We start from the raw sequence: 19,148 nt of genomic DNA, 5'->3' as shown, positions 1-19,148 counted from the left end.
CGCAAAAAGGAAGATTGTTCTTTCGTCACTAAGAATATATTTAAAAGCACGTTAAATGCATTTACCAATGAGGTGTTCTATTACACTTTCCTTAAACTGTGTAAGGCCACTAATGCCCCAAATCCAGCTGGCTGACTGTTAATGTAAGCCCCGATGTATGGTCCCACTCATGCTAGTAGGCTTGTGGTGTGCCCTGTGACCAGTTGTATTTTGCTGGACAACAAACATGTCTCAACACCACTATGAACTGTTAGAATGATAAAGCCTACATTCCTAATTGTTTTGAAAATACAGAGATCTAAATTAAATCAGTGACAATAAGATTAATGCAGAAAAGAAATAGGAACATACATGTGAGAAATATAGGCATCAGAGGGAAAACAAATATGTAAAATGGAAGACTTTAAAACCAAGCAAACTATAATTTACTGAAGTATTATAGTGTTACCTTTTTGTGAGTGTAGGAGCCAGTTTCATGCAGAATTGCCACTCTGAACGGAGGCCACCACGTGTGAAATTCCTTCACCCACTGATGCATCACTGTCGTTGGACAGACAATTATAGTCGGACCCAACCCCTTGAACCTGCACCCAAAACATCCAAGAAGAAAACACAACCATGAATGACAGCATATGGGTGATTAAGCGCTAAAAAACAAAAAAGGAAACAAATAGAAGGCTAACAGTTTAAAAAAGAAGAGCCTAGCTATGGAAATTTATTTTTTCTTTAAAGAAAAAGCTATTGAGGTTAAAACCCAGTAAGTGAAATCTAGAGTAAAGTAAATGGAAACTGAACAAAAATTACATAACAAAAATACTTTCCTTTCCTCTTCTCCAGATTAGGGAAAATATTATAGGTTTCTTCAAACCAAAGAGAATCTTCTGTTTGAAGCTTTACAGCCTATGAAGAGTTTTCACTCACACAATTTCAATCAACTGCACAGCCCTAGAAAGTAAGCAGGACAGGAATGCTGCAGTGTTCCGGGGCTCTGGAGGCCGGCACGCCTGAGGCAACATGGTTACCAGCAGACGCGGCAAGGCCTAGAGCCAGTCTTTACCCACCACAGCCTGCCTTCACTGCGTGGTGCTGCTCCCTCCTCTGGAGGGCACCACAGTGACCGCTTCCACTGGAAAGCCCATGCCACGAGCACAGCTGTACTGTTCTCACAGAGAGCAACAGAGCACTACGTGGCAAGAGGCTTAATGACAGTCACCCACTGACCCAGCAATCCTGAAGAAACATTTATGTACCAGGATACGCACCGTAGCATATTTACATTGTGGAAAAAGTGAGTGCTACCGAAACGTCCATAAAGACAACGACTGAACAAACCATCCCATTTCTTTAATTCAGCACAAGCCAGTGGGTCTGGACTCCAGCTCTGCACACATATGTGTGCTCTTGCACACATAAAGTGCAAGATCCTGGGCACAACAACTTAACCTCTTTCAACCTCAGCTTTCACATCTTAAAATGGGAATAATAATAGTACTAATCATATAGGGTTATATAAAGATTAAATCAGTTAACACCTGTAAAATGCTCACAACAGGGCCAGATAGCAAATATTACAAGCTTGTTAAATAAGATTGAATATTATATAACCATTAAAATCATTTTTGAAGAATATTTAAAAACCTGGGATAATATTCATAAGAAGTCTTTTAAAAAAACAAATTATGGAATCATCCCATCTCACTTACACACGGAGAGCTGGTAGATTGGTCCTGGTGGCCACTATCTCAACATCCATCTCTCCTCTCTCCTTCCTAACAGAACCACCATTTTGTTAGGTATCCTCTCTTCCTTCCCACACATGTACTTGATGGGACTGATGACTGCCTGGCTGAGGCAAGAGGGGAAAAGCAGGAACCCTGGTTCACGCACAGCAGTCAGCACACAGTACCCCCTGGCGATGCTCACTCTTCCACTCAGGGCCTGGCAAGTCTGGTTCACTCAGGGTAAGGATGGACTTCCATTCTAGGCTGGGGCAGAGTTTGCTCTTTTGGGTGCTCCTACCAATGGCTGATGGCCAGTTGGGTTACAGTGCAAGGAGACCTGATGACTAATAAGAACTGGCCATAGGAGAAAACTGAAGTCCCTGGGTCCCTGATCACATCACTGAGCTGCTGATCATACTGTGTCTACTGCCCACCTCCTCCATAGGTTCTTAGGTATACTACACGTATTGTGAACATCGGACTCAACATAAGGTTTCCCTTACTGGCAGTAAAAATAACCTGATACATTGCACACCGCAGGTAACTCACTGCATGTGTACCATCCTGCCCTTTCCCCCTGTTACAGTGGAAAAAGTATCCCTTTTTTGTCTGACCAATCCCTTTGCCTGTCCTTACCTCTCACTCATTCTGGGGCAGAGTCACTGCCACTCTCCCCCTCCCCCACCTTTTTCTGCCCCAAAAGGATGCTGAATATCTGATGCTAGATGCACACTGCATATGCTTTCCCCAAGCTACCTCATTAATCCCCATAGTTGTAATCTCTCCCTTTACACTGATGCCCTCAAATCTAGGTCCCCACCCCAGATCTCTTTCCTGAACTGCAAAGTACCATACTCTTGAATGTCTAATTGCTGGCTGACTTAGATGTCCCCACAGCACCACACATCATTCTTCTCTACCTCGCCCTCCTCCCATGTTTGCAAACCCAATGGAAAGGAACTGTCACCCACTGTCCAGGTATTCGAATTAGAAATGCATGCTTCCTCACTGATCTGTCCCTCTTGTTCTCTACCATACCCAACCTATGCTGACTTCATGCCATGTCTACCTCCTAAATCCCTCTGAAAGGCACCCTTCTCTCCATCTACACTGTTAATGCTCCAGTTCTGGCCACTATCACCTCTTACCTAGGTTACTACACTTTTTAGCACAGTCATTTCAGAAAGGCAAAATCTGAATGTCTCATCCCTTTGCTTGAAAGCCTTTAATGTTTGCCCACTGAGCTTGAATAATCTACACACCTTGAGCTGGCCTATGAGACCACAAGGATCTGACCTCTGCTCACCTCTTCAGCCTCGACTCTCTCACTGCCCCCATCCCAACATCTGCCTCTGTGGTTCAGCACTCCACCTGCCAGTGCTGTCTTCAGTTTCTACGAAGTACATACTCCTCTGATCTCTCAACCTTCCCCTTGTCCCCTCTTACCCTCTTAACTGCCATCTATTTGTGCTTTAGCTCTTGAGCTTCTCCAGGGTCTTCCTCTTTCCCTCCAGATAGGTTAAGGATCCTTCTGTGGTATATCCACACTAGACAGGACCCCATACTAACCCTACCGTGACACATATCACTCTTATTGTAAATGTGTATTAGATCTTTCCTAAGCTCCTTGAGGGTAGGAATGGCCTCTTCTTCAAATGATCTCAATGCCCAGACCACAGGAGATAATGTATATTGGCCTTTTAAAATGAAAACATTTTCTTAAATGTTGTTAGAAAATATACTGAAATGTTAAAAGAGATGATTTCTGAGTTAGGGAATCATGTAATTTTTATTTTCTTGCTACAGCTCAGTAAGTAATTCCTGACCTTAAAAAAATTTTTTGTAGGTTACTCAGAATAAATCACACAGTGCTTGATGTATTAAAAATAATCTTCTGCACAACTCAAAAATACCTAATAGAAAACAAGCCATAACCGAAATGAGGCTTACCCTTATATTCCAATGTGACAAAATGCCTCCACCCACTTCTAAATCCTCTCACCCTTCAGCTACAGTCACTGTCTCTGCCCCTCTGCTCCATATTAAGGTCTCAAGAAGTCAGAGGCTACAACTGACTGACACTTCTCACTGAATTCCCAAGCGAGAATCTGCTCCTCACTAAGGGCAGGTCCCATGCAGGACCTCAAGCTCCCTGGGGAGGGCATGACTTTGCTCTGGCCTCTTCCATGGCTACATTCCTTTCTAAAAGGATTAAATGCACCAGCTTCTTTACATCCTCCAAGGGGAACAAGAGTTATCATCAATATGCACTTAGCAGGGATTAGGAAACAACCAACCAAAACCTCTTTAAAATATTCACAAACTCACTTTCAAGTAAGCATGAATATACATACACACTGTATTCAGTTATACAGCATTTTTTCTTTTTATCACATGCTTTCTGCAAACGGCTACATTGATGACTCACACTTTGTCATTTAAGGCCAATATTTTATTCTAGCTAATCATCTATCTGGCATTACTATACCCTTTAATTTCTGCCATTTTCCCTCTATTAGAAGACTATGAAGATTTTCACACTGAGTGGAAATCTAGGAACAGACCTAGATTGTTCCTGAACCACAGAAGGGTCAATCAAATCCATTAACAGTCACATCAACTGAATCACCCTTTTCCAATCCTCAATACCAGTGAGATGAGCATAAGAAAAGGCTAAATGTACTAGAATGATTAGCATCAATTACCAAACTGGCTAAAATTTCTTTCATCTTTGATTATCATTGATTATCTAATGAGTTTAGGACAAGGCAATAGCTCCAACAGTCAAATACTTCAACCTGCAGGATGGAAATCTGCTATACATTGGTTAGAACTTACCAGGAATTACAAAGTAAAATATTTACCTTTGGAAGTTCATTAATTTTTTCAGACCACTTATTGGTAACCAGAAAATTACTAAATGATATCCAAGACTCTATTAACTGAAGTTTGAAAGGTAAGTAAGTTATTTTCTCTCCATCATGAAATTCAGGGGGCCTATCATTATAACAGGAACAGCCCCGGGAAGAGAAGGTAGTACGTATACATGATGATCTGGGATAGATTTTTACAGCTGCATGTAATAAGCTACTCCCTCTTTTAAAACCAAACACACATGCAAAATACATTAAAAAACAAAACCAAAAGAACTTCTTTACCATCAAACTTCTTCTTGGCATCCCAGAGATTTACACTGTTTTAATGATCATGGACCATAAAATTGCAACACGAAGACCATCTCAGGTCAGGGCCCCAAGTCTACAGCTTGCAGGGGTTCAGAGAAAATGTAAATAGCCAAGGAAGCAATGTCAGCTCATGCAGAACTTCATGTGACCATTTGTCTATTTTTCTTTAGGACATAAGCACAAAGAAGAACTCCAAGTTCATCTAGTTACAAAGGTGGACATGTTATAAACTTGTCAGGAAAATGTGATACAATTTGGTCTGGCACATGGAAGTGGAGGGGACCGAGCTCCCCAGTACACCTCTATTCATAAAGGGCCCGGTGGTTTGGGTGATACACAACTGCATCCTGGGAAGCCACTTCTACCAATGCTATTTTAATAAAGACAATCTGGGCTACAGTCCAGCATGCCACACTATTTCATTATGAAACAGAGGATATGGGCATTGATGGTTAAGTGATTACAGCTGCTGCTCACTGTTAACCCTGATTTCCCTCCTCGTCGGACTGCCACCACTCCAGAGAGCAAGTTTTAATTTTTAGATCAAAACTACACTGCAGGGATGACCTGAGTTTTCCTAGGCCCAGCATATCAGACTCTACACAAGTTTCATGATAATAGAAAGGAAAGGAAAGATAAGAGATGGGAAATAAGAAAACCCCAGATATCATTTAAGGAGAGAAGGACAGTCTTAGAAACCATCGGGGGCAGCTTGGAGCATTCCAGTTATCCAAAAAGAAAGAAACAAACAAACAAAAAAACACCCATGTAGACATGCAGAGCCAAGCCAATCAAAGCGCTTATTTAGAACACAGAAAGCACTTTTTAAAATGCTAAACTGACACTCACAGAGAAGAAAACACACTAACTGTTCATTTTCAACTATGATTTTTCCCTCGGGCTGGAATCTTTTCACCTTTCCAAGCAAAATATGTAATAGAATTCTAATATTTGAAGCAAAACCTCTGCTTCGGTATAACCTCCATGTAATAACAAAATATTTAGTATTTTTAAATCTCCAAATGTTTTTTCCCTTTCTTATGTCATATAAATATTCCTAAAATATTCTAAAACTTTAAGTAACACTCATGAGAAGGCTGATCTGTTAAATTAATGGAAGAGTAACGAAGAAAAATAAAGCACTACTGAAGATTAAAAAAAAAAAAAAAAAAAAGTTCTTTACTCAATAGTGTATGGTTTGCATTTGGCTCCCTACTAAACATTTCTCTGGGGATAAACCAGAGTGCAGGACAGTAACTTTCTGCAGTTGCTGACTTCAAGCACATTGACACTATGTTAAAGGTATCTCCAAACCCTATTTAGTAAATGTCTGAGGTTTCTACAACATAACCATTTGGTAGATATCTTGCTATTGTTACCCATTAGATAAACCTATTCAAATACAAGGAGCTCTCAGATTATTTGGGTTCAAGAATAAATACCCCACATGATTTATCTACTATTAGTTTTACCAATACTGATTTACATAGAGCCAGTTTATAGCTTCAATACGGAAATAAATGCTCACTGTATTTCAAGATAAAATACTTCAATCCCAACACACTGAACTGATAGTTTAAATGCTTATTCTTTCAGAATACCAAAGCTTTAATAGTTCATTTCAATTCCTAAAGAAAATAAAGATTGCAATCTAAACATAATTTTCTATCATTTTAGGCAGTCATTTAGGCTTTGGCTTTAGAATTGATATAAAAATCTTGAAGATTAGGAGAGGGAGAAGAAAGCAGAGTGAGCAGACAAGTAATTTCATGTAAAAAAAAAAAAAAAAAAAGCACTATCTATAAATGCTATCGAGCATACTGATTATAAAAGAAATTCGGGAGAATGGCTTCTCCAAAGCTCCAACCTTCCCCATGAATAGACTTTGCACTTACTGTAATGCTCACCTGGTCTCCTGCCAGAACAAAATATTTTAATGTAAAATTTAATAAATGGAACTAAAGGTATTATGCCCAATTTAAAATTCCATATTGTGTAAACTATCGATATTAACATAATTGAGTTTGTAAACAATCCATTTGTAGAAGCTAACCTTAGACACTGTATTGACCCAAAATATCTAGTGGGGCTCATCTGCAAAATGAAGCATCAATGCCTGGAATTCATTAAAAGTGTTACATGTTTAATTTCTCCTGCCCTACAGCTCCATTGTCTCGTAAAAAATTTCCTTTGATGTCCCCCACTAAAAGAATTAAAGGAATATTGTAATTGAAATGTCATCAATAATTCACAAGACCCTCCTCCACAGCAATACATCTGATGAAATATTAATTGAGCTCCACAGACTGACAGTCTGCAGAGGAGCACTTGCCTGTAATTTGAACCACGAGTCCTGATCTTGCTGTAGCTCAGACCTGCCAAGAAGGCAATTATCTGGATGGTCTTGCCCAATCCCATTTCATCTCCCAGAATTCCTCCTGCCTGCTGGCAGTGCAATTCCCACAGCCACCTAACACCTGTCTGCTGGTACCTACAACAACAAACACCAACAAGAAAGAGAAAATGGCAAATGGTGGATAATACAGATCATAACAGAAAGTACTCATGAATTAATCATTTGACTAGGTTCTAGTACCAGTCAGAGAAACATGCCGGATGTGTGTTTTACATGAGTATTATATTTATAAGGTCATACATTTTTGATTACCTAGGCATAAAATCACAAATTTTTCTTTATAGAACACATTAACACATTTCTAATTAAACTGATAGATGAGGTAATTAGGGACTATTTCATTTCTTTTTCAACATTAGAAATAGCTTAGTAAACAAGCAAAAATTTATTGTCTTTTATTCAATATCTTTCTGGAAAAAAATCTCACATATCTTTAGTTATATAAAGTTCCAATAATTTGTCTATGAAAAAGAGGCATTAACATTTACGTTTTCTCTCTCAGCAGCATCAAAAAGCAAGACAGAACACCACAATTTACAGCATATACTGTTGAAAAGTCACTTGACAATTACATTATCTTTTTATAGGAAAATTTTAATTGAATTTTGAGGCCATAAACAAGTCTGAATAAAAGGGCTGCTCACAAAATTAGTACATGACAGATGATTCTGTCATATTATTAGCAGATGCAAAAAAAGAACAGTTTAAAGACAATACAAAAAATCTTTTTAATATTTTAAAGCAGAATTTGATTCAGGGAGTTTATCATAAATACAAAAAGATCAGAGCTATTAAAATTTTAATTTTTTTAATGTTTGTTTATTTTTGAGAGAGAAAGAGTGTGAGTGGGGGAGGAGCAGAGAGAGGGAGACACAGAATCCAAAGCAGGGTCCAGACTCTGAGCTGTCAGCACAGAGCCTGACGCGGGGCTCAAACCCACGACCGCGAGATCATGACCTGAGCCGAAGTCAGATGCTTAACCGACTGAGCTGCCCAGGCGCCCCCAGAGCTATTAAAATTTTAAATAAGGAGTACAAAACAAAAAGAAATAATATGTTCCCCTCTAAAAAAAAAAAAAAAAAAAAAAAAAAGTTGGTATTTTCCTTTCTCCACTAAAGGCATAATTTATAATCTAAAAATGAAGCTTAAAAAAAGGAATAATGCAAGAGGCATTTTTGAGAGTGAAGGAAAGACAATATCATGGAATGGTATGAAAATTACCAAGTTTAAAAAAAAAAAATCTAAGGCAAAAAACACATACAGGACAATAAAATCTACAGTTTTTTCTTTTTTTTCCCCAAAGAAAATACCAAGGCTTATGAGTGCTCCACCCCATCACAGTTTGGGGGCAGCTGGGTGGCCACTGGTTAAGCGTCTGATTCTTGATTTTGGTTCAGGTCATGATCTCCCAGTGGTTGGTGAGATCAATCCCCATGTCAGGCTCTGCACTGTCAGCAAAGAGCCTGCTTAGGATTCTCTGTCCTTCTCTCTCTGCCCCTCCCATGCTTTTGCGCACATGCACATGCTCTCTCGCTCTCTCTCTCTCAAAATAAATAAACTTAAGAAAGAAACAATACAGGTGGTTTTCTTGTTGGTTTACTGGGTCAATATTTAGTCTAGTATGTGATCTGTCTACCTAGAACCTCTCTGTGAACTCCAGTCCTTGCTGAACCACTCTTATCTAATCTCTTCTTAATTATATGTTATAATTTCCCCCAATAGTTTGCAAATCAATTCCAAAAGTGTAACTCTAGCTGTTGCCGTTACTATCATATTAGGAAAACTTTGAATAAGAATGCTGCTGCTCATTAAGTTTGCTAATATATACACTGATTATGTCCCCTGAAGAAGAGGATTAAAAATCAAAACAGTAAAGTCTAGTATGGATAAAAGAACTTTAGATCCAGGAAGAAGGACAAGTTCTATTAACACACGGTATGTACAGAGAATGATGGCTACCAACTCCTTTAGAAGCCAACTGCTGGGGAGGCAGCTGGCCAGGTGGTTTGGATATAGCCCCACAACCATCCTGCATAAAGATGATCAACCCATTTTATAGTTAGGAAATGAAAGCACAGAGGTTAAATAACTTGCCAAAAGTCACACCGCTTGGAAAAAAAAAATGAGCAAGCCAGAATTGAAATCCAGAACCTCTCCTTCCAAAGTGACTCCACTTAGGAGATAATCTTGACCAGCAGTTCTCAATGGGGAGTTATTTGGTTACCTAGGGGACATTTGGTAATCCCTGGAGTCATTTTTGGCTGTTAAAATTAGTAAAGCATAATTGTCATCTAGTGGGTTGAGTCCAAAGACGCTGTTCAACATCCTACAATGCACAGAATAATTCTTACAACAAAGAATTATTCTGCCCCAAATGCTCAGGATGAGAAACACTGATCTAGGCTAAAAGCTGCTGTGAACCAGTTACACTGGACCAATTTCAGCTGTGGATAAAGATGTGGTTCAGGGGTGCTGGGGTGCCTCAGTTGGTTAAGCTTCCAACTCTTCATTTCAGCTCAGGTCATGATCTCATGGATGCAGGGTCAAGCCCCATGTCGGGCTCTGTGCTGAGCAGGGAGCCTGCTTGGTCTTCTCTCTCTCCCCTTCTCTGCTCTCTCTCTCTCAAAATAGAAAAAAAAAAAAAGATGTAGTTCAAAAAACTCCCCCAAAAAACTGATGTACGATTGGAATCACTAAATACTAACAAACCTCCTTTTTCTGAGGTGCAGAACAACTATGAGACCAGCTCCTCCAGGCAGAGCAGGGACCTCAATCTCCCAATGATCATTCTAGTGTTTCACTTTTAAACTACACGGCCTCCCTCCAATAAGGGTGCAACACCTCTCTTCGTTTGGGGCCAATCAACTTAAGGCAGGAAAAATCTAGAGGAGCACTTGAGAAGTCATCAAAGGAATAAAAAGTGGCAACCGGCATGGTATCCCAAGGGGAGTTTGGGAGGGCATTAAGACAGCTGCATCCTATGTGACCCAGGAGAGGCAGCAATAGCGTGCCCGGTGGTTCCTCACCTCCAAATGTAATCTCCAATGGTACCTGAATAGCATATGATTATGTGTTTATAAAATGAATAACACTAAAGAAATGGTTTAAGGAAAAGTCTCCATTAGGCGGCCCTGTAAGTCGTATCAAGACTTTCTACAAAGGCTCTCAGACTGCACCCGCATATGCTGGCTGAGGCGTCAGGGGCCCTGGGTTCTGGTTTCAGCAGCACCACTGACAGACTAAGGTTCTGTTGCTTTCATTTCCTAATAAAAACTGTAAACAATTACACACTTCAAATGAAAGCAAGTTAACAGAATTCCGTTTTCAGAACCTTTAAAAAGCATATAAAAATTACTCCTTCAGAAAAAGTTAAAGATTTTTTACAGGCTATTATAAAATAGTAAAAAATGACTATACTGTGCTTCCCCCATGAGACTGAAGTATCACCAAATAACCACAAATAATTGGTTTTTCTTGGCACTGTCACACTAACCCAAGACTGCATTTGCTAGTGTGGCTAAAAGTCAGGTCAGAAGACTGAAGTTTGTCATTTGATTGCTACATTATACAGATGAATGCATTTGCTGGGCAAATTTTCAAAACAGAATTTTAAAAGTTAAACACGATCTTGCAGAAAATAGCACTTAAATAGATAATTGTACCTTCTGACTCCCTTGTGTACAACTATACCCTGTTAATTTAATTCCACAGAGGGCAGTAAATACAGCAAAAATATATCTACAGCTTAAAATTAAACTGGCCTGGCTAAAACTTAATCATCAAAGAAAAATGGAGACACATCAATCCTATTAATTTTTCTCATACAGCAGAAGAAAAGGAACAGAAGTTTAATAACACTTATGAAATATTTAAAAACCTGTTTTTGAGAAATGAACACAAAATACTTTCCAGAAATGTGCAATTAAGACTAATTAAAACAGGGGTGTCTGGGTGGCTCAGTCAGTTAAGCGCCCGACTCTTGGTTTCGGCTCAGGTCATGATCTCACGGTTCGTGAGATCAAGCCCCACATCAGGCTCTGCGCTAACGGTGCAGAGCCTGCTTGGGGTTCTCTCTCTCTCCAATCTCTCTGCCCCTACCCCACTTGCTCTGTCAAAAATAAACAAACATAAACAATTTTTTTTCTTAAAAAGACTAAAACAAACAAGCAAACGTACTTACATTAACTACTATAGGGTTAATAGTCAATACCCTGAATCCTATATGCTCCTAGTAATCAAAGTTTGGTTCGACTGTGAAATTTCCTTAACAGAAAATCTCACACTTTCACAAAAATGCACTCAACTTGACTCTTGAGCATATTTGCCAACTCACTTACTACATGTGTAGAAGCATCCTTCTTTGTTAAATCAATTTAATTTATAATCTGGGTATTCCTTTTGCTTGTACAACACTGATACTATTTGGCCTGTTCCTTAAGAAGCAATCACTTTAGAGCCGACAAAAAGAGAGTTGTCAATAAATGCTGTCTTTATGAACCCTTCCATAGTTAATTTTCATGTGGGAGAAGCAATAAACAAAGAAGCCACCTCTCTGGGCTATAAAATGATTCATCTGCAAAAATTACCAGGGAGATTCCGGACTAAATTTCCACATAGGTCTTCTTCTGTCCAGTTAGGACAACCCAACCAAGACACTTCACATTTTCAGGATTTCAGCTTTCCTATACATTAGTGGGATAAAGTAATTACTCCCAACTCCTTCTGCCCACCCTCTCCTCATAGAGATAAAAACTGAAACTATAATATAAGACCTCTGAGAGAAAAGATAAAAAGCATGTTATTTTTCAATAGAGATCTTGCACAAGTTTTCAATAGAGATTGTCTATTTTCAATAGAGATCTTGCACGGTTGACAGGTGAATCTATGAAGGAGATTAAACATAACTGTCTCAAAGAAATTAAGTTCACATCCTGCACCCAACTACCAAGTGATGCTACTAGACAGAAAGCTATTTAATGGTTTAACTTCCTCTATGCATTGAAGAAGCCTTCCTAAATTATCTTGTTAAGTAAATCCCAGGAGTGATGAGACTGAAAATGTGCCTCAGTATTTACATTCATCATAAGAGACTGGCCCAGGCCAGGTAGGCTACAGGCACACATCTATCACACAGCTCCCAGTTATCTGGAACACTTGGCCACTTCACACATGAAACATAGTCTCACATAGCAACTTAATGCTAAAGGTATTTGCCTATACCTTCTCTTTTGACATTAGAACAACATCTGCATAAAATATTTAGATGCACATTTGGTCAGCTCAGAAGTATTCTACCCTTAGGTACAATATAAAACACTTAGATACTACTCTCAATAGTTTTTTATTTCTACACAGAAGTAAAAAAACAAAAACAAAAAAAAAACACACCCCAATATTGATTTTAATATACATCTCTTCTTACTTAATCTGACTTAAGAAATTAGAGATTTGGTCCCTTAAATTTACTAAGAGCAAAAAAATAATCTAATGGAGATGGCTTTTAAATGTGTTGCTTCTAGGCTGCAGAGACAGGTCCACATAGACTCAGCAGCTTACAAACATGCCCAATGTGAACATTAGTCAATTTATTATCATCTACTTTTAATGAGCAGCACGTGGCTAAAATTTCATTTGATGGTATCCGTATCTGCAATACATTGTTGCAAGTACCTTAAGGGTCCACAAGTAACTACTGTGTAATTCCTGAAATATTAATTTGTACACAATGGCTTGATGACAGACATAAAGGAAAGAACACACAGCACATACTTAAAAAGCTTTTTGAACAGAAAACCCGGGATTTTAAAATTGTCAAACTCGGCATCGCTCTCCTCAGAATCGCCTTCAAGCTTCAGGCACTTCTCTTTGTCCCGCAGCCTCAGCTTATTCCATCTCCTACCATGAAAATAAAAATCATATTTCCATTATTTTGGTTGCATGATTAGAATATAGTTCTAGATAATGCACAAGAAAAAGAAGAAAATTAGAATGGTCTTTTAGCTTTCTACTACCATCATTAGCCAAAACACTGACACTCAAAAAAAAAAAAAAAAAAAATTCTCTTTTCCTTCTTTCTCAATTCAATTCTTATTTGAATTATTACAGCTGCTTTAGAAATATTTCTGGAAGGTCCCATTTCATTATCAAAACTACTTGTTCCTCTCCTGGCATACCCTAAAGGGAAATTTCTATGCTAGTTCCTAAGATATATGAACTTAATTCTAGAAAAGACTCAGTGAAAATTTCAATATAACTATCTCCAAAATGACAGTATAACAAAAAATAGATTTTGTTTATAATCACTATTTCTGTGCCAAAGGTATGATAGCCATAGCATAAAACAGCATAGTATCTTGAACATAAAGCAAATTTTTGGTCAAAACTGCTATATATCAGATTAACATATGAGGGGGCATCAGAAGTATCAAAGGACTGACAGTTAACTTAGAAAAAATGTTTCCACTAAATAAAATCTAAGTTATAAATTTAGTAATAAGATGCTTTTAAGATATAAAATAAGATGAATTGTTACTCAAAAACTAAAAATAGAACTACCCTACGACCCAGCAATTGCACTACTAGGCATTTATCCAAGGGATACAGGTGTGCTGTTTCAAAGGGACACATGCACCCCCATGTTAATAGCAGCACTATCCACAATAGCCAAAGTATGGAAAGAGCCCAAATGTCCATCGATGGATGAATGGATGAAGAAGATGTGGTATATATACACAATGGAGTATTACTCGGCAATCAAAAAGAATGAAATCTTGCCATTTGCAACTACGTGGGTGGAACTGGAGGGTATGATGCTAACTGAAATTAGCCAGTCAGAGAAAGACAAATATCATATGACTTCACTCATATGAGGACTTTAAGAGACAAAACAGATAAACATAAGGGAAGGGAGACAAAAATAATATAAAACCAGGGAGAGGAACAAATAGAAGAGACTCATAAATACGGAGAACAAACTGAAGGTTGCTGGAGGGGTTGTGGGAGGGGGGATGGGCTAAGTGGGTAAGGGGCATTAAGGAATCTACTCCTGAAATCATTGTTTCACTATGTGTTAACTAATTTGGATGTAAATTCTAAAAAATAATAAAATTAAAAAAATAAGATGAGTATTTGTATTTCAGAAGGGTGATGCCATGTATGTATAACGAAAAAATGTCAAAAGATCTGAAAGTCTTTTTTTTAAGTGTTTATTTTGAGAGAGGGAGAGAGAGAACACACGCACACGCAGGGCAGGGACAGAGAGAAAATCCAAGCAGGCTCCACACTGTCAGCGCAGAGCCCAACGCTCAGCTCGATCTCATGCTTCATGAGATCACAACCTAAGCTGAAATCAAGAGTTGGATGCTTAGGGGCGCCTGGGTGGCTCAGTAGGTTGAGCAGCTGACTTCGGTTCAGGTCATTATCTCACGTCTCATGGGTTCAAGTTCCACATGGGGCTCTGTGCTGACAGCTCAGAGTCTGGAGCCTGCTTCAGGTTCTGTGTTTGTCCCTCTCTCAAAAATAAACATTAGAAAAATTAAAAAAAAAAAAAAAAAAAAAGAGTTGGATGTTCAACCAACTGAGCCACCCAGGCGCCCCTAAAGATCTGAAAGTCTTAACATCAAGACTATTGAGAAAGTGCAGCCATTTAACCAGACTAATTCTGTATCCAAATAACTATGATGAATATTGGTGTCATGAATTAAAAAATATACATACAAACGTCAAAAGCCTCACACTCTATTCACTCTCAAAATAAAAGGATGACCTTGCTCAGCATGCATGCAGCTCACAATGTGAATTTCACAAAATGGTGGGAATAGGATAAAGCAATATAGATAAATGCCTTCAAAGTCAAAAGCTCACAGGAAGGGAATGAGAACAGTAACATATATAAGAAGACATTTATCCGCCATCGATTATGGAAGAATACTAAGAGAATACGTGAGGAAATGTAAATGAGAAAGTGGAAATAATATCACACATACTGTCCACTTAAATCAATGTTGTGTTCCGTATTAATTAGCACAGGAGGCCAAATACATGAGTGACAGGCAATCCCATCCAGGTAGCTGCTGGAGGACCTTCAAGTACATCCTCTGATAAATTCTTGCTTTGTTGAGGATGTTAACTCTTCAAGTAACAAAGGGGCTACCTGAGGTTTAACTGTGATCAATAAGGAAGAACTAGCTGATGATCTGAAACTCCTTCAGGGCACTACGAGTACCAACAAATAAGCACTGTTGGTAATTTCCAGAGAAGAACAGCAAATTTAAGAGGCAGCTTATAGCCAAGCCTAATAATGGTCACATAGCCATGAAGTTTAATGTAATATACTCTTTTTATACAAAAATTGTAATGACCTTTTTGTGCTCTAACTTCTAAAGGCAATCTTTTCCTCTCTTTTTTTCTTCCTTAAAAATTATCTCCATGCAACTGACGAAATGAAGTGCCCCTTAGTGGCTATAATCGGCTTTGATCTTCTTCTGAGTTTCCTAGTATCTACAAATTTAGTTAAGTGCAATGGTATACAGCACTGGATCTCAACCAGGGGCAATCTGGCCATCCTCCCCCCTACCCCAAGTTAATTTGACAATGTCTAGAGACATATCTGGTCATTACAACTGCTGTGAGGAGTGAGATATACTACTAGCATCTGGCAGGTAGAGGCCAGGTGCGCTACTAAACATTCTGCAATGTACAAGACAGTCCTCCATAACAAAATGTGACCTGTCAAATGTCAATAGTGCCAAGTCTAAATAAAAAACCCTGGTAGATCAGTATACCCACTATTGGAACTTAGAAACCAAAATGAGGGGTGGTGCCTGGGTGGCTCAGTCAGTTGAGCATCCAACTCTTGGTTTCAGGTTGGGTCATGATCTCACAGTTTATGAGTTCGAGCTCAGCATCAGGCTCTGTATTGACAGTGTGGAACCTGCTTGGGATTCCCGCTCTCCTTCTCTCTCTCTCTCTCTCTCTCTCTCTCTGCTCCTCCCCGACTTGCGCAAGTGCACATGCACACCCTCTCCCTCTCTCAAAATAAAGAAATAAACTTTAAAAAAAAAAGAAATCAAAATAATGTACATACATTTCCCTGTGTATATATTTGGATTCTTGCTACCTACTATGTGAAATTTAGCAAGCAAGCAATTTCACATGAGATATTCCTCAGTATCCAAATTCCTTACTATCAGAACTCAAAAACAAACATCTGCAAAACAAAAGATACTTCTATTTAGTAAACTTATGAATAATACAAAACTCATAAGAATCACAGAAATTACCATACTCACTTAAAAGTACTCCATTTTGCAATTACACAAAGATAACTCATAAGAATCACAAAAATTATATCCACTTAAAAATACTCTACTTTGCAATTACACAAAGATAATTTTACAGGAAGAAAAAGAAAAACACCAGAAGATACTGGTTTCACAAGTTTGGCATAAGGTCACTGAATATTTTACATACAAGAGTATCACATATTTAACTCCACTGATAGATAACAGCTATTTCCTTCAACTCAGCCAGTAAATCTTTGGGGCTGTTAAGCTTCCCACTGCATCACTCTGTGTCAACAGGGTTCAGCTTCCTCCTTCTCCTCCCTCCTAAAATGTACAGGCATCATGTCTCCACAGCACACAGCACCTAGGAAACCACATTAGCCACTACAGAAATTATTGCATTCTAGTACCTTCCGCTTCATAAAGATGAGAAGAGCCAAACATTTATTCAGTTTGGCTAAAGGATGACTAAAGATGGTAGGGAAAAATCATTATTGCCTACAAGTATTTGTACCATTGTGAAGACAAATCGCCCCAGCAGAGTCATCCACACATATTAAAGACAGAAAATACCAGAGTTATAAAACCACATGCATATGTGGCTCAGTCTAAGCGATCCTTCTGTTATATAAAGCAGTAATTCCTCATGGGGCTTGGAGCCAGAACAGACCTCTGACCATCTAACCAGTGCCCACTGAAACAGTGCAGCACCTAGTGCTGATGGACAAGAAGGACCACATGGCAGACTGGGGAGGGGGGTGGTGGAGGAGTATCACATTCACCTGATGCCTTTCCCATCCTAGATGCTATCAAGAGTCTTAAAGTTGCTCTCAACCTGCTTGTCCTGCAACCTGGCAGGCCGGGTGACCTGTCTGGTCAGCAGGTGTAAAGGGATCTCTGTGTTATGAATAAACTGGGTTTAACACACAGAATAACCACAGGCCAAAACACAGAAGTCTGCACCCGGATGGTCTAGAATCAAATCCTGACTGCTATTTATTAGTTCTTTAACCCTCAGCAAGTAACTTCACTTCTTCAGCACCTAAGTCTCCTCAAGTAGGAGATGGGGAGAACAATGGCATCTACTTCCCTAGATTTAGGGAGGATTAAATGAGGCGTCACATGTAAAGCACTTAGCATGAGCCTAGAATGTAAGTGCTTAACAAATGACTACACTATTACACGTAATCATATCTGCTTACTGAAATCCTCACACAAACTCACAATCCTCAGAGCTGTTACTATGTTCACGTACAGAGGAGGAAGTGGAGGCAATATATAACCCAATATAATCCATCTGTGATAAGGTAATGCACCACCAGTGTTTATTAACAGAATTCAACAAGTATGTGTGAACAAAAACCATGTTTATTAATCAAATGGATGCTCAGAAATTATGAGTACCATGCTCAACATGAGTAAACACACTTACCCATCAGAAGATACCTGCTGGAATACTTCAATTTAAAAATTCTGTAACAGATTTGTAAACAGTAAACTGTCATGAAGTATGGCTGCCTTTTATATGACAGTAACAAAAAAACTGATACAGAAGGACTTAAATTGGTTGGGGATGGGTCAAGATTAAGATCTGGGCTCCAGTGATTTAAAATCTTAAAAATCAGATATGGTCCCAAAACGTCTAAATTCTGTGTTTCAATAAGTAAGGCAGATAATGGATTTTAAAAGTGGAAGGGGGCAGTAAATAGTCCAATATTTACATTTTTGGAAAAGAAATAACTTTACCATGTTTTTTATCCTCGCATTTAAAAACACTCCGCACATGTAATAGTCACAGCTGCAGCCACATAAAAGCAAGTGGGCCTGGTGTTCCCTGGCAGGGTTTCTAACTCTTTGCGGGACTGCCACAGTCAGCCTGCTAGCGACTCCACTGGCAGCCACTTAGAAAAGAACCCAGTAATAAACATAAACTTACAATTCCAATCAGATGCAGGCAGAGAAAATGCTCCCTGGCTTTGCTACATTCATGCAAGAATGAGAACCTGGCCCAGGCTGTGGGGCCTGGGGCTGATACCACAATAATGATCTGTCAGAAGCAATTCGGACCCAGGGCCAGGCTCCTGGCAACAAGGCACAGCTAACCAGTTGAACTATACCAGGAACAACACTTCCTCCAGTTGCTAGGGCACCTTGTCAACAGAACCCTAAGAATACACCTGAGAGCTAGTTGCCACCATTTAAGGTTATTTATTTTCAAAGAATTTCCCGAACACCAAGAATGTTTAAAATATATAAGTGGAAAAACACAGCTAACTGCCATTATGCCATACCTTGCAGTTTCTTCATATCTGTGCTATCTGCATTCCTGTACTGTCCCCAAGCTCCCCCCAAACACATATATCCCCACCCCAGATGGACCATTGAGACCTCTGCCCAAGCCGTGCCTCCAGAGACGCCTTCTTCGATCAGAGTTAGGTGTCCTGTCCTCCAGGTGCCTTCTCAACCCCATAGCACCTTGGACACACCTGGTGTTTCTACTAGAGTACTCACCAAGTGTTCAGCACCACTTGAAAATCGTATC

At 39.1% G+C, this 19,148-nt stretch overlaps 1 protein-coding gene across 2 annotated transcripts in view; it reads right to left on the bottom strand.

Annotated features, from left to right (window-relative positions):
* The window catches only part of ERCC6 (ERCC excision repair 6, chromatin remodeling factor), a 77,981-nt gene that overhangs the window by 32,358 nt on the left and 26,475 nt on the right, over nucleotides 1-19,148 (bottom strand). For both annotated transcript variants that reach the window (XR_009612981.3, XM_060642189.3), the window contains exons 6-8: nucleotides 13,092-13,217; nucleotides 7,239-7,397; nucleotides 449-584 (exon numbers count right to left, since the gene is read on the bottom strand). Coding sequence is in view for 1 of the 2 variants with exons in the window: in XM_060642189.3 (XP_060498172.3) it covers nucleotides 449-584; nucleotides 7,239-7,397; nucleotides 13,092-13,217 (421 nt within the window). In the remaining variant the exon portion in view is untranslated. The remainder of the gene's footprint in view (nucleotides 1-448; nucleotides 585-7,238; nucleotides 7,398-13,091; nucleotides 13,218-19,148) is intronic.

This window comes from Panthera onca, chromosome D2 (genome assembly GCF_046562875.1).
Source record: "Panthera onca isolate mPanOnc1 chromosome D2, mPanOnc1 haplotype 2, whole genome shotgun sequence".
Classification (NCBI taxonomy): Eukaryota; Metazoa; Chordata; class Mammalia; order Carnivora; family Felidae; genus Panthera; species Panthera onca.
This window is presented reverse-complemented; position numbering and strand designations above follow the sequence as displayed.